Raw genomic sequence first — 23,127 nt, forward strand, 5'->3', positions numbered from 1 at the left:
AAATCTGCAGCAGCTATCTTTAAAGAGGAAGCCGGGTTGGTTGATATCTGGAGACTAGTACTTCCTTTAGAAAGGGAATATAAGTTTTACTCACATTCTCATAAAAGTTATTCCCGAATTGATTATTTTTAAATATCTAGTTTGAGCGCTGATCTGGTAACTGTGATATAGGTATGATCATATTATCAGATCATGCCCCAGTAGAACTAAATATAGACTTACAGGTTGAGAAATATAATCGGGGCAGGTGGAAACTAAACCCAAGTCTTTTACGGGATGAACAATTCGTGGCAGCATTAAAAGATGATATTAACTTTTTTTGGGATGTAAATATTGGGACCACAGAAAGATTGGCTACTGTATGGGACACCCTAAAGGCCTTTATTAGAGGCAAATGTCTGGGATATAGTTCAAAGAAGGCAAAAGAAAGTAAACAAAAAATACAGACTTTGGTAAAACAGATAAGTCATTTGGAAAAATAATCGGCAGAAAATTATGTAGAGAGTAACTTATGCCAATTGAAGTTTAATCTTCATGAAATTTATAATAAGAAAGCAGAGTATGCATTGTTCAGGCTTAAAACAAATTTCTATGAGAATGGAAATTATCAGCTTTCAATTTCAATGTGTTAGAAAAAGGGACAGAATACTTAGGAATAACACTTAATCCGAATGTCGATGAGATTATGAATGATAATGTAGGAAAACTACTAACTAGGATTAAAACTAATTTGGAGAAATGGAGCAAGCTGAACTTGACATTATGGGGCAAAGTAAATACGATAAAGATGGCAGTAGCTCCTCTGATCAAGTATTTCATTGGAATGATACCAATTTGTATTTCACCTCAATTTTTCTCAAGATATGATAATATGATAAAACACTTTCTTTGGGATGGTGGTAGACCGCGGATTAATCCTGGTCGACTGTACCAACCGAGACAAAAAGGAGGTTTATCCCTACATAAAACATTATAGCATCTCATTTGAGATGTTCAAGCTGTGTAAACACTGGGCACCTAGACTGGGTTCTAATGGAACATGAACTGGTCTTTCCATTCACTCCCATTGAGGTGTTGGCTCAAAAACCGGACAATAAAGGGAATAGAGTAGACGACCCTATTTTAAAGTTTTCAAAAATGGTGTGGCAAGAGGTTCGCAAGAGCTGTAATCTCTCCCCATACTTTCAAAAATATGCACCACTGTGGCTCAACCCCAAAATAAAAATAGGTAAACAAACACTTTATTGGCCACAGTGGCACAAAAAGGCATAACATTAATAAGTGACTTATATGAAGATAACATGTTTATGTCCTTCAATGATTTGACAGTAAAGTTTAATTTGGAAGGACCCGGCCATTTTTGGCGATATTTACAAATGAGAGACTGTCTGAAAGATAAAATAAAATTGTCTCAGGAGAAAAATGTCATAGAGAATTTTTTTGTACTTCCACCCTTAAATGCAAAGGCATCAAAATGGTATCATTTATGTCATTGGGTTAAAAACAACAGATGTAAAAGTCTTAGAAGGGCTTGGGAAAAAGATCTGGATTGTTCCATCGATGAGGGAACATGGGATTCAATTATTTCTGAAAATGGGTTCTACATTAGGGAAGCTAGAGGCAAATGTATTCAATATAAAATTCTCAATAGGTACTATTATACACCAACGAGACTTCATAAAATGGGAACCAGTAAAGACGACCTGTGCTGGAAGTGCCAAGAAGGAAAAGGTTTGTTAGTACATGCTTTATGGGAATGTCCATTGGTCTCCCCAATATGGGAAAATGTTTTAAAATATATGGAGGGTTAAATTACCTAGATCACCAAGACTGTGCCTATTGGGGGACAGAGGTGAGGTGCCAAAGTCAGACAAAGCAGGCTTTAGAGTGTTAAGCACTGGGATTGTGAAGTGTGCTCGTCTCATTTTAGCACTTTGGAAAGACCCTCGGACTCCAACCCTAAAAAAGTGGAAAATGACTGAAAATGCTGCATGTGAGAAAATGCTGGGAAGACTGAGCAGTAAGACAGAGACTCTAACAGAACAATGGGACAGTTTTTTTTGTTGATATGGGCCTACAACATGAAGACAATGTGAGATACAGTATGAATTAAGAATTAACTGTGTGTGCAACAGTTTATCTATTTATTTATTTATTTTATTTATATTATCTTTATATATTTATTTAATTTTCTTCACTGGGTGTGGTTTTTTTGTTGTTTTGGGTTGTTATGTTATGGTTTTCTTAATTGTTCAAAATAATAAAAAACTTTAATTAATAAATGGCCCCTAAGCTTCTGTTTCATCTCACAGAGCTAAACATCAGTTTGTCTCTCAGATGAACCTTCGATTAATGAGACAAGAAACAAACATCAATAAAACCACTTTAGCCGGATCTGCGTCCTCGTCGGGATGGAAACGTTTAGATTGGTGTCTCCGTTACTGTCAGCATTTATTCTGTTTACCGGTGGGGAGCAGTAGCACGCCCACATCTCGATAATCGACCTTATTCCAAAGAGGAAGAAGAGGAAGCCGGATCACGTGACCTGTTGGCGGTCAGTTCAGACCCCGGACTCATCAGGAGGACGTGGATCCGACGCAGAGGCTGGATGGTGACCCCAAACTGACCTCCTGTAAGAGTATCTACTTGATTGATATGTCATGACAAATGCGAGAGCAAGAAAATAATCAGAGCAAATCATTTCACGTGCGCAACTAAGTTTGGCGCGCGCAGAACTCGGCAGCCGCGCGCACGTCAGTGCAGACGCTTCAGTAGAATCATTAACATGAAGTAATCCAATGACAGCGGTCACCGCACAGCAAACAGTCACTGTCAATAATTCATTAGTGATGTGTCCTGTGTGTCGAAGCTTCGAATCGTGCGTCGGGTAATCGCGGGGGCGTTTTTCTGAAGCGCGTATCGAGGCTTGCTTTGATTACGTATGCAGTGACGTTCGAGGCCTCGCGGGCAGTCCGTACCACGTGACTGATTCAGGGACTGGTTCATCGGTTCGCGCCAGATTCGAAATAACATGGGCAGGAAAACAGCTGATTCCCCATCACACCGTGTTGTGGAATTGGATTACGTACGTGCTACATAGTTACTTGTGCATTTCTTCTTCGATGGAACCAGCAAGGAAGAGATGTTTTTTTTTTTTAATTTTGTCTCTCCTAATAAAGTATGCACACAGTAATAAATATCACAAATGATAAACACCAAAATATAAATAAACAACACTACACATCCTATAATCTGATTTCTGTCTTTTAGTTTATTAAAAAGTGAAGCACCAAACACTAGTTTGTGTCATTATCCAGATGTACATAAGGTTTACACATCATTATAATCAAAGAGCCCGCTTCACTTGAATTGTCCACTTGATGGCGCAGTAGAGCAAATGAATCATCACAATGCTTCGAACCATGAGTCGACCAATTGGATGGAAAGCTTCAGTTCATCATGAGGCTTCATCTCACCATCACTATAATTCATTCAGCGAACTTTATTCTTCACGTTTAAAATAAATGCCGTTGAAAACAGTGTAACTCGGTTTAACGCAGGAACCTGAAGTGTCCACAAAGTGACCAATCACATTAGGACTACGGGGGTCCGCCTCCAAACTGCCAAAATTAATTTTATTTACACGAGCGGGATTTCTCTCCGAGCAGAGAGCGCGACGCTGCAGCAGCGCGTGGAAAGCAAAGCAGACGTTCGCGGGTGCACGAGGGCTTCTTTGTGCGCGCGGCTGTCGAGGTCTACACGCGCGAAATTTAATTACGCGCATTGTTACAACATAATCATCATCCCGTGGGCCGTGGAGGGAAGAGTCAGGCACAACACCCGTGGGTGCAGAGCTGATAGCCTGGGATCACTTTACTCTCTCCTCTCAGAGTGAAGACGGTGATGGAGGAAGAGGAGGGAGCAGAGGGGAGCAGGTGGTCCCAAGAAGAGCCTCCGTATTTCAACAGTGACCCTGAGCCTCCAAAGTAAGAGTGCGCTGGGTAATGACGACTGTAACAGCTGATACACTCACCTGTGACGTCACATGGATCCTGTTAGTGTAGCTGTTTGTTCACACTGACTACTAAATACTTTTACTTTGAAATGTCAGGCACACTTACACATGTCACCAAACCAGACACACATCAGGCGAACAGTATGTATTCATATGTATTCACTCACCAGCTGCAGGAAACAGAATCAGGTAAGGTCCTCAGGTGAAGCCTGAGTGTGTGGTGTTTGCTGTGACTGGGAAAATCGGGAGGCCTCCTTGTGTAGCGTCCCCCAGAACAGTAGGAAAATACTCGTGTGGACAAACAGTGCAGATCAGGTTTTTATTATTTTCACTTTACTGCAGGAGGTCGTTTGACTGTTGTTAGAGCGATACAAATGAAAACGTGTGTGTGTGTGTTTGCAGAGGTCAGAGGTCACAGTCTCCAGTAACATGCTATCTGTCCGTGAGGAGTCATGAAGAACCTCCATGTTTCAGCAGTGATCCTGAACCCTCAAAGTAAGAAGCAGTTTCTTCTGTAGCATGGACTGATGGAGTCCGTCTTGTTCAGTGAATCATTTACACGACGATCTGTGAGTGCGACCTTTAAACTGTCTGTGTGTGAGGGGAGAATGAAACCAGACAACAGAAAGGCACAAGTTAGAGAACAGATTCCAGCGTGCTTGGAGGGGTGAAAGGACTTGGTCTGAATAGAGCCTGAGTGATGAGGGTCACTTGGCCCATGGTGCATATTGGTGGGTGGGCAGGGAGTGAGTCTGGAGGTGTGAGACCTGATTGACCTGAGACACTGACCAGGTCAATCAGCTGGTGTGCGGGGTCACCTGTGATGGCCCTGGTTTACCTGAGACAAAACACTTTTTCAAACAGAAGTTTGTCCACTTTGACTTTTCTCTGTGACCATCAGAGCTTCTGCACAGTGTCATCAAATCTGCATGTTTGTCACTGACAGTCGATGATTTTAGTGATAAAGAAATGTGTTCACAGAGAGAGGAAGAGGAAGAGGAGCGGTGTCTGTGAGGAGGAGCAGCTGTCCTGCTGTGCTTTGTGTCAGGACATCCTGAAGGATCCAGTCTCTACCAGCTGTGGACACTGGTTCTGCAGACAGTGCATCTCCTCATACTGGGACCAGTCTGCTTCATTGGGAGACTGGTCCTGTCCCCAGTGTGGAGAAAGATCCAGAGCTGGACTGCAGACAGCCAGTCAGAGCAGCTGTGTACAAAGTAAGACTGAATATCTGTCTGCTGATGGACTCATTTCTGAAAACTGGACTTCTTCTTGTTCAGACATTGAAGAGTTTTCTTTCTGTTTTTCTTTCTTTCAGCAGATGTTGGTCTGCAGGAGGTTTTAGATGAACATAAGATCAGTCTGAGGAGGAGATGTGAACGTGTGACTGAAGGAAGTGATGAAACAGGAAGTAGAACTCTCCTCAACACCATCTACACTGAGCTCTACATCACAGAGGGACAGAGTGAAGAGGTTCATACCCAACATGAGGTGAGGCAGCTGGAGACAGCTTCCAAGATGGACGCCCTCCATGACGCTCCAATCAGGTGCCAGGACATCTTTAAAGCCTTACCTGACCAACAGAGACCCATCAGAGTGGTTCTGACCAACGGCGTGGCTGGTGTTGGAAAAACCTTCTCAGTGCAGAAGTTCACTCTGGACTGGGCAGAGGGCTTGGAGAACCAACATGTCAGTGTGGTGGTTCTGCTTTCATTCAGGGAGCTGAACCTGATCAGAGATGAGCAGTACAGTCTTCTGGAGCTGCTCCATGTTTTCCATCCAACATTACAGAAGGTCTCAGCAGAGAAGCTGGCTGTCTCTCAGCTTTTGTTCATCTTTGACGGCCTGGATGAAAGCAGACTTTCATTGGATTTCACCAACAGGAAGCTGCTGTCTGATGTCACACAGAAGTCATCAGTCAGCCAGCTGCTGACAAACCTCATCCACGGGAATCTGCTTCCCTCGGCTCTCGTCTGGATAACTTCCCGACCCGCAGCAGCCAATCAGATCCCTCCTACATGTGTTGACAGGCTAACAGAAGTACGAGGCTTCACTGACGCCCAGAAGGAGGAGTACTTCAGGAGGAGATTCAGTGATGAAGAGCTGTCCAGCAGAATCATCTCCCACATGAAGACATCCAGGAGCCTCCACATCATGTGTAGTATCCCAGTCTTCTGCTGGATCACTGCTACAGTTCTGGAGCACATGTTGACTACAGAGCAGAGAGGAGAGCTGCCCAAGACCCTGACTGACATGTACTCACACTTCCTGCTGGTTCAGACAAAGAGGAAGAAGAACAAGTACCACGAGGGACATGAGACGAGTCCACAGGAGCTGACGGAGGCTGACAGGGAAGTTCTTCTGAAGCTGGGGAGGCTGGCGTTTGAACATCTGGAGAAAGGAAACATCATGTTCTACCAAGAAGACCTGGAGCAGTGTGGTCTGGATGTGACAGAGGCCTCGGTGTACTCAGGAGTTTGTACAGAGATCTTCAAAAGAGAGTGTGTGATCTTCCAGAAACCAGTCTACTGCTTTGTTCATCTGAGCATTCAGGAGTTTCTGGCTGCAGTCTACATGTTCCACTGTTTCACCAGCAGGAAGACAAAGGTGCTGAGGGACTTTGTGGATATCTGGAATGACATCACATCGCTTCATGAGTTTCTGTCAAAAAGTATGTTGAGATCCCTCCAGAGTAAAAATGGCCACCTGGACCTGTTTGTCCGCTTCCTTCATGGCCTCTGTCTGGAGTCCAACCAGAGACTCTTAGGAGGTCTGCTGGGTCAGACGGAGAACAGTCCAGGAACCATCCAGAGAGTCATTAAGAGTCTGAAGAAGATGAACAGTGATAAAATCTCTCCTGACAGAAGCATCAACATCTTCCACTGTCTGATGGAGATGAACGACCTCTCAGTACATCAGGAGATCCAAGAGTTCCTGAAGTCAGAGAACAGATCAAAGAGACTCTCTGAGATCCACTGCTCAGCTCTGGCCTTCATGCTGCAGATGTCAGAGGAGGTTCTGGATGAGTTGGACCTGCAGAAATACAACACATCAGAGGACGGACGACTGAGACTGATTCCAGCTGTGAGGAACTGCAGAAAGGCTCGGTGAGTCCAGATGTGCTCATTAACATCCTTAATCAGTGTAGAAACACACCCAGTATATTTGCAGACTGTATTCCCTCTCCCACCATATTGTGGGCTCTGCACCAACATGGCGAAGTGTCACTTAGAGAGAATTTGAAATTGTGCAGCAGAAGTTAGATATTTTTGTCTTACACCTGATGTGATAATTCTGTTCTGTGATTGCAACATGATGTAATTCAGCCAGGGGCCCGTTCTTCGTACCTCGCTTACTACATCCAAGATCAAATCATCGCGCCAACTTTGAGCTCGCTAATCCGGTTCTCCGAACACACCTGTTGTTGACGATTAGTACAGCTGGATGAAGTAATGTGAGATCACTGGGTGGCTTAAAAGGGCCTACGCATCGATAGTAGAAACATTGATCAGCAACCCTTTAATTGGTCGTCGAAAATGTCGAAGGAGCGCGCTCGGTATTTTTCGGCAGCAGAGCAAGAACTCTTGATTGAGGGATTTCAGGAGTTTCAGAGTTTAAACGCAAGGGAACACTGCAAAGGCTGCAAAAGCAAGGAGAGAGGGCTGGCAGAAAGTTGCTGACAAATTAAACTCGTAAGTAATTTAATAATAATAATAATAATGGATTGGATTTATATAGCGCTTTTCAAGGCACCCAAAGCGCTTTACAATGCTACTATTGCCACAATGCACCCCTCGTCAACAAGTTGGTTAAGTGAATAATACCCTCACGGGAAAATCGATATCTCTCTATGAGCACACTGTCGCGCTGAGCTAAAGGATCCTGTCTGTCCCGCAATATACGCTGAATTCTGAGGACTCTCCTTATCAATCTTGCACCTTCCGCAATGGGTGGCTCGCGTATACGGACAGGACATGGCTGCGACAGGCTTCCCAAATCCACCTTCGCTTTTATAGCCGTGGTCTCTCATCTTGATTACGCGAAGTAATTGTGTGGATGCCCTCACAGGGCATCCACACAATTGAGTTCCTGTTTCTCTTTAAACTTTATTCTTATAGTTGCTCTGCGTTTTTCGGCACTTAATTACTCCCTCAGTTTTCAGCCGATTTTCTCCGTTCAAACTCTAAACTGTTCTGCTATTTCTGCTTATTCCAGCTATATCTTTTGGTGTTTATTACTATTATACTTTTTAAAATATTACACTTTTTTCCTTTTTTTTGTCCCATTGAAATGAATGGAAAACTTCCACAATTCTGCTAAAACTTGCTTGTCTTTGAAACTTAACTACTTCCTCATACTTTCACCTAGAAACTCCATTCAAACTTTAAAACGTTCTCAAATGATTGGGCAATTCCTGTGTGATTCAGCTTTTTCATATCTGTTACCGTTTTCATTTAATGCCTCTTTAAGTTTTCAGTTGCAGTTTTGTGATTTTTCAGAAAATACATGCGTTGCTATGGTTGCTATGCAATTAACTCACAGTGAGTACTGGTGCGTTCTGAATTTTCTCTTCATGTCTGAACAACTTCTTGCTACTCGTTCAATTTCCACTCAAGCCCCACAAATTATACATCAAAACGTAGGTATTTTTTCTGGCTTTAAGACCGTGTCACTATAATTATTGTGCGAGTTACGGTTTTTTCACAATTTGCCTTGAAGTGACACAAGGTCTAAAAACTCCCCATTCAAAGTCTATGGGGATGTTGTGAAACTCAGAGCTGAACTAGAAAAAATTGCATTTCCTGCGAAAATGCTGTGTGGATGCCTTACGCTGAAGATTTCTGCTGAAAAAAGCAGAAAAAGTTGAAAAAACAAAAAACATTGCCCTGAGCGAGATTCGAACCTGGCCTTTCTGATCTATAGGCGGCGTCTCACCTTACTGGACCAAACTGATTCTTACAAAGAAGAGGTGGAGAGACTGACAATTCTGGTGAAATTAGCAGAAGCTGCTTAGTATTGTGCTAATAAGAGGTGAAAAGGCTAAACATTTAGCAGAAAAGAGGTGAATCAGAAGAAGTTCTGCTGAAAAGAGGTAAAGAAGCAAAAAGATGAGTTGAAAAGAGGTGTAGAAGTGCTTGCTGAAGATGGCTGTATGTGTAATGACACACTGGAGAGTGTCAAGAAAGCAGAGCGCATGCAAGCAGGGAACATGTGTAGCAACTGTCACAGGTAGGATTCGAAACTCTGCCCCCGGGTCTCACGGCAGCTGCCCTACCCTCTGAGCCAAATGAGTTCTGGTCTCAAGCAAATATATGATGAGAGAGAAAATGTGCACTGTGGAGCAGAAGCTCAAATTAGCAGAAAAGAGGTGAAGAGGAAGAACTTTGTTGTGAAATGAGGTAAAGAAACTGAAATTTGTGCTTAAAACAAGTGAAAAAGCTGAACTCTGAAATCCTGCTAAAACAGTAGTAGAGGCTGATATTTTTCAGCTACTCACTGAGCCAAACTGGTTCTCACGTAACTGAAAAAAGGTGGAAAAGCTTAAAATTCTAATGAAAACAGCAGAAGAGGCTAAGTGCACTGTGGAGCAGGAGCTCTAATTAGCAGAAAAGAGGTGAAGAGGAATAATTTCTGCTGAAAAGAGGTAAAGAAGCAAAAAGCCGAGTTGAAAAGAAGTGCTTGCTGAAGATGGCTGTATGTGTAATGACACACTGGAGAGTGTCAAGAAAGCAGAGCGCATGCAAGCAGTGAACATGTGTAGCAGCTGTCACAGGTAGGATTCGAACCTCTGCCACCGGGTCTCACGACAGATGCCCTACCCTCTGAGCCAAATGAGTTCTGGTCACAAGCAAAGATATGATGAGAGGGAAAATGTGCACTGTGGAGCAGCAGCTCAAATTAGCAGAAAAGAGGTGAAGAGGAAGAACTTTGTTGTGAAATGAGGTAAAGAAACTGAAATTTGTGCTTAAAACAAGTGAAAAAGCTGAACTCTGAAATCCTGCTAAAACAGCAGAAGAGGCTGATATTTTTCAGCTACTCATTGAGCCAAACTGGTTCTCACGTAACTGAAAAAAGGTGGAAAAGCTTAAAATTCTAATGAAAACAGCAGAAGAGGCTGAGTGCACTGTGGAACAGAAGCTCAAATTAGCAGAAAAGAGGTGAAAACAGCAGAAGAGGGTGAGATTTGTGCTGATAAGAGGTGAAACTGCGGAACCAATCAGAGGTACTGCTTCTGTCTGCTTCATCAGGCTGTGTACTTGTATGTATTTCTGCCATAGACTGTTAACCAGAATCTGAGGTCCATATTAGAAAAGCTGCTAAAATCATTAAACTTTGCAGAATTGTAATAAATTATCAATATGAATTACCGGTCTGTGATAGTGTATAAATTTGTAGTTAAAAAAAAAACATGTGGGCCAAGGTGGAATCGAACCCACGACCTCTGGTCTGAAGAGCGGTGTCATTACCAATCGCGCCACCTCTAAGGGGGCGGGCGCTTTGAAAAAAAGGGTGATGAGGAGTCAGAATTAGATCGCGGTGAGACGCGAAAAACGCCGTTTTTTGGAGTTACAAAACGTCGTGTAACTCAAAAACTAGGTGGGATAGAAGCATAATTCTTGCACTGGGTGAATCAGCGGACTTTGGTGTACTTTGACTGCGATTTACATAGCTCTTTGTATCTCCGTCGCGGAGATATGACGAGAGAAGAAACGGCTTCATTTTCGGAATTTGAAAAATGAGAGGAGGACAGATTTCCACCCCTCAAACAAGTCTAACTCATCTCAGAACGGTAATAGGTGAGAAAATAATTCTTGAATTGTGAGTGTCAGGAGTGTCTGAAGATATACAGGGACAAGCCTCATGTCTTAACTTTGCTTCGTTAAGGAGATATGACGATTTGAAAATGCCTTCAGTTTCAGTATTTCAGCTCTGAGTTTCACAACCTCCCCATAGACTTTGAATGGGGAGTTTTTAGACCATGTGTCACTTCGAGGCAAATTGTGAAAAAAACGTAACTCTCACAATAATTATAGTGACACTGTCTTAAAGCCAGCAAAAATACCTACGTTTTGATGTATAATTTGTGGAAGTTGAGTGGAAATTGAGCGAGTAGCAAGGAGTTGTTCAGACATGAAGAGAAAATTCAGAACGGACGAGTGTGCAGTGGGAGTTAATTGCATAGCAACCATAGCAACACATGTATTTTCTGAAAAATCACAAAGTTGTAACTGAAAACTTAAAGAGTCATTACATGAAAACGGTAACAGATATGAAAAAGCTGAATCACACAGGAATAGCCCAATCATCTGAGAACGTTTTAAAGTTTGAATGGAGTTTCTAGGTGAAAGTATGAGGAAGTAGTTAAGTTTCAAAGACAAGCAAGTTTTAGCAGAATTGTAGAAGTTTCCCATTCATTTCAATGGGACAAATTAAAGGAAAAAAGTGTAATATTTTAAAAAGTATAATAGTAATAAGTACCAAAAGATATAGCAGTCGAAAGCAGAAATAGCAGAACAGTTTAGAGTTTGAATGGTAAAAATCGGCTGAAAACTGAGGGAGTAGTTAAGCGGCAAAGAAACGGAGCAACTAGAATAATAAAGGATAAAGAATAAAGAGAAACAGGATCTCAATAGTGTGGATGCCTACGGCATCCACCCAAATACTGAAACTGAAGGCATTTTCAAATCGTCATATCTCCTTTTTTTTTTTTTTCTTTTGGCCTGTCCCGTTTGGCTCTGTTGCATCAGAATTGTTGTCTAAAGGCAAAGAAAGATGCCCAACGGATTTACTTTACCAAACTGACCATCCCAGCCTTGCCATAATGGTCCATTTGATTCACCTTTTATTGTTTATTTTATTTTCACTTACTGAATACGGGACAGACTTGACTGGGGGAAAGAAGGGGAGAAAGAAAGAGGGAAAGAGAAACAGCTGAGAAGAGGGACGGGGGAGAAGGGCAAAAGACAAAAACCAACAGAATGGGCAGAGGAAAAAAAATGCATATATCAATCACCTGGATCACCTGCTGAGAAAGAAAAAAGAAAGCAAGCAGAAGAGAACAAGAGTAATAGAATAAACAACATCACAATGATATATGGGAATATGACAGTAAATACTAAATGTTAAACATTATTGTGCAGCACATAAGATCAACAGAACACAGTGTGCTTTGAGGTAGGAGCCAAAAAGGGTGTAGTTTGTGGGTGTGATCACCCGTGTGTACACCTGTGAGCATGGACGCGCTTGTTTTTTGTTTTTTAAAAGGTTCCTTCATGTAATAATCTGCTAGAGGGTGTGGGGGGGCCACAGCCCCGTCCTCCAGGGCGTGAAGCAGGTGTGGAGGAGATCAAAACTCCAGACATCCAGAGGCCCCCAGAACACAAGAGACCAAGGAAGACCCACAGAGGGGCAGCTGCGCCACTGTCCCGGAAAGAGCTGAGGAGAGTCCCAGATGAGGGCTCACTCAGCAGCCGCAGAGCAGAAGCCAGGGGGAGTTGCAGTGACGCGCCCGTGAGCTCCGCCGGCAGCCAGCTGCGCCTGAGTGACCGAGCCCCAGGCCGTGAGGCCGGGGGCACCCCACCTCCGAAGTGGCCCGAGCGAGCCCCAGGCTCCAGGCCCCGATAAGCGGCCGCCAAGGAGTGAGCCGGTGTGTACCTGGACGCCCATCCCCGGACACAAAGAACCACCAACGCACCGATGTCTGAGGGGGTCCGCCACTGGCAGGGGAAGTGGTGGTAGGGCGAGATAGGCCTCCAAACCTTGGAGGGCCTGAGATGTCCCCAGAGAGGTGGCGCCTGACACCCAACCTGACATATAGACACAGACATACAGGCACACACAGACACAAACATCCATTCCCACCCTCATGCTCTCATATGCACTTACTCCACACTCAACCAACGTGGAGACAGACATGAAGAGACGCTGTACACACGATCACACTCCCCAAGCGTACTCTACAAACCGGGTCTAGGTGCCCCCGCCCCTGGAGGGGGGAACTGCACCCAGACCCAGGTGGTGTTTCCCTTTTCCCTGCGGTGGGGGGAGGCAGACCGCCCCGACTCCGCAGCAGCAGGAAGGCTCCACACTCCAGACCGCAGTCGGACGGCCAACTCCTCCTCCTAGTCCTAGCCCCCCTGCTCCAGCAGGTCGCAGAGAATGGGGGTGAGAGAAGACTCTAAACCTCCCTCCACCCGCTCATTGTAATGTTGATGCATGTGTGTTCTAAGGTGCATTTAAAACCCAGGAGGGCATGGAGCTACCTGCCAGAGAGCAGCAGGTAAGCGCATGGTCCCTCCTGCTAGCCCTCAATGTCTACGTGTATTTAAAATTGAGAGGTGGGCAACGATGCCAGGGGTGGGGTGTACACCCTGATGGTACTTTGGACTCCGTGTATCGTGCCCACCCCCAAGATCCTATATGTATGTGTAATGAGAGTGTGAGTAATGTGAATGTCTAAGTTGTGGGATAAAATTGAGGCAGAGGCAGCCAGAAGGGGACAGAGGGGGGGGGGGGGGGGGTTAGCCTCCTCTGCACCCTGGTGACATACCCCTACTCCAAGGCCCTGCATGTGTTGGTGGTTGTGGTGGAGCCGAAGAGGGAGGCAGCTGGAGATGGGGAGGGAAGGAAGGGAGGGGCAAGTGACCCCTCCCTGGGGCCAGCTCCCCCGCTGACCCCAGTAGGCACCCCCACACTCCGCGACCCGCCAGGGAAAGGGGGCCCAGGCCCATCCAGACCGGGCCCAGTGCAGCAGCGCCGCCCGGCCCCACAGAGCCCGGGACAGTCCACCCAACCCCACCACAGAGAAAACTGCACTACCCCACCATCCACTCATCTTCCAGACTACATAAGACAAACACCCAGGCTGAGATCTTCCTCCACCTCTCCTGTATCTCCCCCTCCTGCAGAGGGAGCTCCTGAGGAGAGGAAAGCTCCTGCAAGATGTGACAATCTCCCCCACCAGTTGAAGAGCCCCCCAGGTGGCTCGACGCACCGGCGTCACCCTGCTCCAGGGCTGGGCCCCCATGCACCCACCCGCCCACAACCCCGGCAACACACCAACCAGGACCCAAGCCCCCGAGGCCCGGTCCGGGTCCCAGCCCAGAGACGGAGCGCCCCCAGAACCTCACGCCCATCCCGAACCCACCCAGGGGCAGCCAGGCTACCAGGTCAGTAACCCACGTCCGTCAGCACAGACCCTCCCCTAGCCCCGCTGCACGCAGCCGCGAGGAAACAGTCACCTGAGAGCCAACAGAGCCCCTAACCGGACATGACCGCTACCCCGGGTTGAGCCCCCCAAGGAAGATGCCTCCGGGGAACCCCCCGACGCCCTAAGCCTGTCCCTACCCCCACGTCATATCTCCTTAACGAAGCAAAGTTAAGACATGAGGCTTGTCCCCGTATATCTTCAGACACTCCTGACGCTCACAATTCAAGAATTATTTTCTCACCTATTTCTCACCTATTACCTCTCTGCCATCTATAATCCAGTTTTGAGATCCCTTCCCAGACGCCTTAACGCCCACTCACATCCTGGGCCATCTGACCTCAGGAATTCGCATGATAAGGTGGGGCCAGGTTTCACAATGAGCTCACCCGAAACTCTGGCTGATTGGGACCCACACCCAGTTTCACACCTTGGCTCAGGCGATTAGAGGATCATCAGGGGGTCCTTTTGTCCCTCTGTGGGGGGAAACTCCCACTAGGTTTATATCTGGGACTCTCCACCATTTGACCTTAGAACTGAAGAAGCTTCTCGGATGAGAGGTGAAACGTCTTCAAGCAACTTAAAGAAGTCCAGACGCTTTTCTTTGCAAGCTCCTTTGACTACGATGACCTGGATGACTGAGAACCTTCACAGACTCACCTATTACCATTCTGAGATGAGTTAGACTTGTTTGAGGGTAGGAAATCTGTCCTCCTCTCAGTTTTCAAACTCTGAAAATGAAGCCGTTTCTTCTCTCGTCATATCTCCGCGACAAAGTTACAAAGAGCTATGAAAATCACAGTCAAAGTTCACCAAAGTCCGCTGATTCACCCAGTACAAGAATTATGATTCTATCCCACCTAGTTTTGTGAGTTACACGACGTTTTGTAACTCCAAAAAACGGCGTTTTTCGCCTCTGAGCGCGATCTAATTCTGACTGCTCATCACCCTGTTTTCCAGGCGCCCGCTCTCTTTCCCAGTGGCGCAGTTGGTAATGAAACGGATCTTCAGACCAAAGTTCATGGGTTCAATTCCACCTTGGCCCACATGTTTTTTTTTCACTAAAAATTGATACACTATCACAGGCCTGTAATTCATATTGATAATTTATTACATTTCGGCAAAGTTTAATGATTTTAGCAGCTTTTCTAATATGGACCTCAGATTCTTGTTAACAGTCCATGGCAGAAATACATACAAGTACACAGCCTGATGAAGCAGACAGAAGCAGTACCTCTGATTGGTGGACTGAAATTGAGCAGAACCAGGTTGTTCTGCCTCTTTTCACCAGAAAGTTCAGTGTTTTCTCAGCCTCTTCTGCTGTTTTTAATAAGAATTTTCAGCTTTTTCACCTTTTTTCAGGTATATGAGAACCAGTTTGGCTCAGTGACATGAGTATGAGATGAAATTCTGCTGATTTATCTCTTTTCTGCCAAATCTTCAACCATTTCACCTCTTATCAACATAATTCTCAGCAGCTTCTGCTCTTTTCAGCAGAATTCTGCTCATTCAACTCTTTTCAGCAGAAAGAGCAGAATTTTCACCTCTTGTCAGCCCAAATTCATCTTATTCACCTCTGCTGCAAAATTTTCCGGCTTTTCACCTCTTATCAGCATAAATCTCAGCTGTTTTAAGAAAAAAACCTCCTTTGAGCAGAAATTCTGCTGATTCATCTTTTTTGCAGAATTTTCAGCCTTTTCACCTCTTTTCATAACAATTCTCAGCAGCTTCTGCTCATTTTAGCAAAATTGTCAGTCTCTCCACCTCTTCTTTGTGAGAATGAGTTTGGCTTAGTGAGACAAGTTGCTGCCTTGAGACCAGAAGGGCCAGGTTCGAATCCTGCTCAGGGCAACATTTTTTTTTTCACCACTTTTCAGCAAAAATTTCTCCTTCTTTACCCCTTTCAGTAGAATCTTTGCTTTTCACCACTTTTCAGCAAAAAATTTCTGCTTCTTCACCTGTTTTCTGCAAAATTTTCAGTTTCTTCACCGCCACACAACTTTTTGCAATTTTTTAACTTTTTCAGCTTTTTTCAGCAGACATCTTACGCGTTAAGGCATCCACACAGCATTTTCTCAGGAAATGCAAATTTTTCTAGTTTACTATTACTACTCTAAAATATGAATTACATCTGAAATAATCAAATACATGAAATAGAATGATTAATAGTACATTTCCTTTTTTTTAGGAAGTGACCTGTATGTATCTGTATGAAATCAATGAAAGAATCAAATACTGCATTATCTTTAGTTACATTGATAATATTTATTTATGGAAAAACAGTGGAAATATATCGCTGTTGCTTTCTTATAAATGAAGCGGACATACCTGAGTGGCCGGGATCTAATCCTGTTTACATAAAGTAAGCCTGCTCCCAAGCAGGTTTACGCTTACGGATCTGTTGCTATGACAGCAAGTCCTGGATGAGCTTCGGAGAACCGAACAATCCAAGATCACGCGAAATCGTCAACAATCAAATCCAGCTAACTTACTTAGCGAGGTACGAAGAACGGACCCCAGGAGTGGGTAATGAGCACCATGCACTGCAGTGTGATGAACGCATGGGAGGTATCTCCTTTTTACCATCCTTACAACATGCCCAGCTAACCTGCTCAATGCAACACAATGCATGACTTCACAGTCGGAGCCAAGATCTTACTTTTCCATTCTGTTTGTGCTTTTCCTGCAACATTTGAGTTTTTGAATCAAGAATAAAGATTTCTTAGAATCTTAGTTATGTTATAATAATGTAAGTTAAACGTTTACTAAATGTGGTGCGGCAGAAATTAAACATCTTTACCGTCTCTTTTCTCGTTGAGTTCCAGATTGTTTCTAGCTGATCCCAGAGACTTGCTTTGGATGAAACTTTTGTGTAACCTATCTTTGAATCCACTAAATTCCAGATCTGTTCAGTTGGAATCAAATCTGTACTTTGGCCATCACATCAATTCCAATACTTCACATTGTTTTCTCTTGGTCAGGTAATCTTTGTACAGACTTGAAGAATGCTTGGGGTCATCGTCTCATTGCATGAACCCATGACTACTCAGTTTCAGTCCAGAAGAGATTGCCCACACAGTTTGAAGAAATGGAAGCCCACGCAATCATCAAATATCTGCCGTGTTTTACTAAATTTTTAATCCTATTTGTCTCAAAGACCTTCCAGCATCATAAAGTCCTTTTAATGCAGATGTTTCCTTCTCAATGAGCTCTCGATATACTATTTTTCAAGTCAAGTGGCTTTATTTTCATTTCAACCATGTTCAGTGGTACAGTGCACAGTGAAACGAGACAGCATTCCTCCAAAACATCAGATTATGACATCACTCTGTTTTCTGTTTGGATGCTTCACATCTGTTTTATAACTCACATTTTATTTTCTGTTCACAGACTGAGTTCTTGTGGACTCTCAGAGACTCACTGTGAAGTTGTGGCCTCAGCTCTGAAGTCCAACCCCTCCCACTTGACAGAGCTGGACATGAGCTTTAACAACCTGCAGGATTCAGGTGCAAAGCTGTCCGCCGGACTGAAGAGTCCAAACTGTCAACTTAGGATTCTGAGGTCAGTTTACTGATTTGAGCTGTGATATTTATTAAATAAACATTTATATCAGTTTACTTTTTGAATACGATTAAAATTTATTTGTTTCTAATGTTTATATTCAGACTTAAAGGCTGCAGCCTGTCAGAGGTGAGCTGTGCTGCTTTGACCTCTGCTTTAAAGACTAACCCCTCCCATCTGGTAGAGCTGCACCTGAGTGGAAATGACCAGAAGGAATCCGATGTCAAGGGTCTGTGTGCTTATCTGGAAAGCACTCACTGTAAACTACAGACTCTGAGGTCAGTGTGAGAAACACGTGTGGCTTTGTTGAGGCCTGAGCTGCTCGAGCTGGCATGCCCCATGCAAGCCGGCTTCTATACAGTTAGCATGTACGGGGCCCAGCCGTGTTTTTGGTGGGCTTGGTTCCACCTCCTCTACTATGACCCCACCTCACTGCAGTTGCACCTTTTGCCTGGTACCTAATAGTAACTCCCAGTGGTTTCCACCTGGGTGGGTCCTCTGGGGCTGCTTTTCCACCTCGCTGGGCTGTGGTGGGCTAAGGCCTCCTCTGTGGGGTGTGATTGTGGAAGGTGGGGTTGTGTGTGGTTGGTGGGTTACCCCCCTGGTCCCCTACCATTAGGTTTCCTCTCTTCTTGTAATTCACAGCACTAGCATAGTACACACTCACATAAGATTTAATAGCTATATTTACTAGGGCTGGGTGATATATCGAGTTTTTAAAAAATATCGATATATTTTTATACGAGATATAAGGTGTGACAATATCCTTTATATCGATATAGTCTATGTTACGTTATAATTATACTTGTGGAGCCGCAAGTTTGCCTCTTTTACGTCCACTTTTGTCTTTACGCAACGTTACTCGGCCTCGCCCGTCCTCCCCCATTGCTTCACCTGCAGGAAGCGACAAGATGGACATGGCAAATCTCCGTTAACGAGCACATCGCCCCATGCGTGGGGCTGGACGCCGTCAACGTGTTAGCTAGCTAACCACGCTAACGCCATGCAGCCCAGAGGCGCTGCGCAGCCTAAAATCCTTGCATTTTCTCAAAAGTTGACAGCGTGCTTTATGTATGAATTCTGTTTGTGCTTGATGGCCGCGAACCGATTTTATGTGGTACACAGCGCTCAGCAATCTGTCAAAAATGTTTTAGTACGACTTTGGTTTGATGGATTGTCGGAGCATTACGGCTACCGAGGAGCCTTCGCGGAGTGATACGTACTGTGCTTCAACGTAATATTACCCTACTGTGTATAAGGACTATAAATGGCACCTGTTAAGAGACGTGGTTAGGAAGAGGATTTCAAACTCAATGCTGTCAGTCACGCAGTACAAGTTGGGAACAGAGCAGCTGTGAAATCTGTCTTTGTTACTATGCTCAGTGTCTTTTAGTTTACATTTTGACTGCACAATTGTGAGCTTTTTGTTATGCACAAAAACAACATTGTTTTCTTTTATTTATGGAGCATTATTATTTAATAAATGCTCATAATTTATTTTTGAGTAAATTTTATGTACATCTGCTCTATGTTAATAAAAGTGCCTGTGTGACATCTGGGCCACAGCTTTGACTAAGAACTCTTTTTGTTCTTACTTTATGGCTTTTAAAAAAAAATCGAGATATATATTTTATATCACCGTCCAGGTAAAAAATATCGAGATATGAATTTTGGGTCATATCGCCCAGCCCTAATATTTACATACGACTGTAGGACTAACTGTAGGGGCTGGGGCAGGCTGGGTTAATTATTTATAATAATAATATAATAACATGGAAAAACAGACCTGCAATAGAAACATATTTATGAGCAACGGGAATAAAAATGACCGAGCTAAGATCCTGTGGGACTTCCAGATACAGACGGACAAAATGGTGGTGGCTAACCAACCGGACATAGTGGTGGTAGACAAACAGAAGAAGACGGCCGTAGTGATCGATGTAGCGGTTCCGAATGACAGCAATATCAGGAAGAAGGAACACGAGAAGCTGGAGAAATACCAAGGGCTCAGAGAAGAGCTCGAGAGGATGTGGAGGGTGAAGGTGATGGTGGTCCCAGTGCAGTGGCTCCCAAGCTAGGCAAGTGGCTCCAGCAGATCCCGGGAACAACAGCGGAGATCTCTGTCCAGAAGAGCGCAGTCCTGGGAACAGCTAAGATACTGCAGGACCCAATAAAAATGTAGATGGGCCAGTAAGACTCTGATTCACTAACCTGAGGGATGTTAGGTAGGACACCTAATTATTATTAAGGTTAATTAACATCTATGCCATCATAACGTCTGTTTTCAGCAACAGAAAAACTTTGCAGAATGGAAACCAATGTGAAAGGCCTGTTTTGTTTTTTTTCTCCTTTGAATGTTTGCTCATTAATGAGAAACATGTATTTCTTATCCAGTCACTCCATGAATCAACAGAATAATTGATAGAAATCAAGATTACTTAAATATTCCACAGCTGCAGCTCAAGTAGAGACCTTCCTCATTTGGGTTTTTATCATAGTATTCTGATGTTTGAACTCTGGTGATTCGAGTGGCTTTGATGGGAGTGTAAATATCATCACATCAAAACCTTAGATTAGATGTGTGCAGTGCAGATTCATCCTGACCATGAAGGGATTGTGGGAGTTTAACTCCTCTTTTCAAATATTATGGTTCTGTCATAATGCTGGTGTTATATTGGATTCTTGTGGTGAAAAGAGCAGAACTGAAAGATGATGCCTTCATTTTCCCGGTCCATTTACTTTCCAACCCTCACCTGTAGTCATGAGATCTGGGTAATAACTGAAAGAGGAAGGTCGTGAATGCAACCGGCCAGATTTCACCATAATGTTGCTGAGCTTAAACATGAGATGAGGGCCTTCGACATCCAGACGGATCTCAGAGTAGAACTGCTCCTCCTTCGTATCGAAAGAGTCATATATAGAGTATAGCGATTCAAACGCTCTGGGCCTCTGGTTAGGACGCCTCCTGGAGGTTTTCAGTTAGAGAGGAGGAGACCCCATGAGTAGAGGGTCATGGATGGATTTGTATTCAGAATCAGTATCAGAATCCTTCCTTAACCCCGTATGAATGCTTTTAAACTTTGAAATCCAAGGATATTATCAGAGGCAGATTTCCTTCCTATTTCCTGTTTTTCCTGCAGCTGTGTCCGTCTGTATCACTCTGGCTTCACAGTGTGATTTAGGACTTTCATCCATCTTTACACTGAAGGAGGATTAAACACTTTGGATCATTTTTATCTTTGCAGGTCGTTTTTTTTTTTATTTTTTATACAAGAATCCATTTTTGGTTAATTGTTTGTTTGGTTTTTAACGGATGTTTTCGGTTATCAGCGTCATCTGTAGACTGATCATTTAGGTATATCCCAGTTTTTTGTTTTAAAGTTATACGGCACTCTCTACAATGAGCTGAAGACATGTGTCCCTCTGTCTCTGTCCTCTCGGGCCTTGTTGTGGCTCCTCTGCTCTCTGTTATGCAGAGCTCAGTTAGACTCATGTGTGAGTGTAAGAGCGTCACACACATATCTTTTCCCAGGGTGACATTGGAAGAAGTGTATAAATGAAACTCGCAGCACTCACAGAGACGTTCACTGTGTACGCTTTTGCTTCATGGAAGTAAAATAACTTCTGTTGTGTTTTATTCTTTTTTCAGATTAGATTCATGCAGTTTATCAGAAACCAGCTGTGACCATCTGGTCTCAGCTCTGAAGTCCAACCCCTCCCATCTGAGAGAGTTGGACCTGAACTATAACATGAACCTGCAGGACTCAGGAGTGAAGATGCTGTGTGGATTTCTGCAGAGTCCAGACTGTAATCTGGAGACACTCAGGTCAGAGTCTGTCATGTTTCTGTGCGACAATATTGTGAGTGAAAGTTAACTGTGGGTTGAATATCAACTAAGGTAGTAGATCAATCAGATGACCACACTAATGACATATAGAGAGTTTGGTTGGGGGAGCAGACAGTTTGTCCTTTTTAATTCACTTCATATTTTCGAATCCCTTCAGATTCAGTCTCTGCGGTTTGTCAGAGATCAGCTGTGCATATCTAGCATCAGCGCTGACGTCCAACCCCTCCCATCTGAAACATCTGGAGCTGAGTAACAACAATGTGCAGGATGCAGGAGTGAAACATCTGTGTGGGTTTCTGGAGCGTCCCTGCTGTACACTGGAGAAACTGAGGTCAGACATCACATTTTAGTTGTTGCTGAAATGAATATGTGACAGTTGCAGATATGACTGTTATACTGACCCCACTGAGTCTTCACTGTAAAATCTGTTGTTTTCAGTGATTTTCATCCAATCGTAGACACTTCTCAGAGTAGCAGTTGTAAGATTGTCTCATGATTTGTGATTTTAATCCATAAAAACTGTACTGGCTGAAATATTCAGAGATAAATATGTCCTTACACTTTTATAGCCTTCCAGCTTTATCTTAAAGTAGACAAACTGAAAATAATAATGTTGTCCTGCATGAAGTATGTAGGCTCTGTGCTCTAGCACTAGCTTTTCTCCTGACATGTAATTAGTCTGCATGAGTTCTGGCATAAGGGTGTTTTAGAGGAAGTAACATATTGTCGGCCGTATTAATGAGAGGTGTTTTTCACTGTTTGAAACTGCATGTTGGCTTCAGATGTTTGAAACGCTGATAAATAAACTTGCATGTTTTTAAAGTTTAAGGAGCTGCAGCTTGTCACACATCAGCTGTACTTCTCTGGCTTCAGCTCTGAAGTCCAACCCCTCTCATCTCAGAGAGCTGGACCTGAAGTACAACAACCTGAAGGATTTAGACGTGAAGCAGCTGTCTGATCTTGTGGAGACTCCAGACTTAAGAGTGGAGTGAGTCACTGCTGATTTCAGCAACACTGTGTTACATGTATATTATTATGTATGCAGTATATCCCAGAGCTTGATGTAGCTAAAGATGATGGTGATGGCTGTTGTCTGTGTTGATCTTTGCAGGAGATAAAGCTGGATGTAGCTGACAGCCAGTAAGATGCACAGAGATACCTGCCCTCTTTTTGTCTCTCCGCAGCTTGGTTGGTTCTGATTGGACCTCATCTCTCCGCAACATTATTATCTCATTTTTATACACACTGACAAAAGTATCAGTACATTTCGTCCTGGTTTGGTTTTTGTTATCATCTTGTTTTCATCATGGAATAAATGTTGTTACTTTTTACTGTTTGTTCGTTGTTAGAGTTTAATTAGCATCCCGGTCGTGTTCGCTGTGAGCTCCATGTTTTTGTAAAAAAAGAAAAATTCTTCTTTTTGTTTAAATGAAGTTATTATTATTGTCACTTTGTCTTCTGTGAGTTTTGTGCTTGTAGTTAGGAGGTGGGTTTAAA

General features: G+C 43.8%; 1 protein-coding gene across 3 annotated transcripts; it reads left to right on the forward strand.

Annotated features, from left to right (window-relative positions):
- Positions 1 to 2,516: 2,516 nt before the first annotated feature.
- Positions 2,517 to 23,079, forward strand: LOC146702409 (NACHT, LRR and PYD domains-containing protein 12-like). 3 transcript variants are annotated; one of them, XM_085469069.1, is made up of 11 exons: positions 2,517 to 2,632; positions 3,891 to 3,986; positions 4,418 to 4,510; positions 4,997 to 5,232; positions 5,334 to 7,122; positions 17,613 to 17,783; positions 17,888 to 18,061; positions 21,433 to 21,609; positions 21,788 to 21,961; positions 22,454 to 22,618; positions 22,742 to 23,079. In XM_085469069.1, exons 2-11 carry the CDS (start codon positions 3,904 to 3,906, stop codon positions 22,746 to 22,748), a joined length of 3,069 nt encoding a protein of 1,022 aa, XP_085325195.1. In that variant the 5' UTR covers positions 2,517 to 2,632; positions 3,891 to 3,903; the 3' UTR covers positions 22,749 to 23,079. The 3 variants fall into 3 exon arrangements, with proteins under 3 accessions (XP_085325195.1, XP_085325196.1, XP_085325197.1); XM_085469070.1 differs by having other exon boundaries at positions 5,337 to 7,122; XM_085469071.1 differs by lacking the exons at positions 22,454 to 22,618; positions 22,742 to 23,079 and having other exon boundaries at positions 21,788 to 21,980.
- The last annotated feature ends 48 nt before the right edge of the window (positions 23,080 to 23,127 follow it).

The sequence above is a fragment of the Copadichromis virginalis genome, linkage group LG9, assembly GCF_057382275.1.
Source record: "Copadichromis virginalis isolate Kocher_CV1m ecotype Utaka linkage group LG9, C_Virginalis_male_GT1.1, whole genome shotgun sequence".
In the NCBI taxonomy this organism is placed as follows: domain Eukaryota; kingdom Metazoa; phylum Chordata; class Actinopteri; order Cichliformes; family Cichlidae; genus Copadichromis; species Copadichromis virginalis.

Bases quoted from the DNA above. Each gene is read 5' to 3' on its own strand.
- LOC146702409 (XM_085469069.1), top strand. From the start codon at position 3,904: ATGGAGGAAGAGGAGGGAGCAGAGGGGAGCAGGTGGTCCCAAGAAGAG. The intron at 17,784-17,887 runs GTCAGTTTACTG...GTTTATATTCAG, and splicing joins TGTCAACTTAGGATTCTGAG to ACTTAAAGGCTGCAGCCTGT. The intron at 18,062-21,432 runs GTCAGTGTGAGA...TTCTTTTTTCAG, and splicing joins TGTAAACTACAGACTCTGAG to ATTAGATTCATGCAGTTTAT.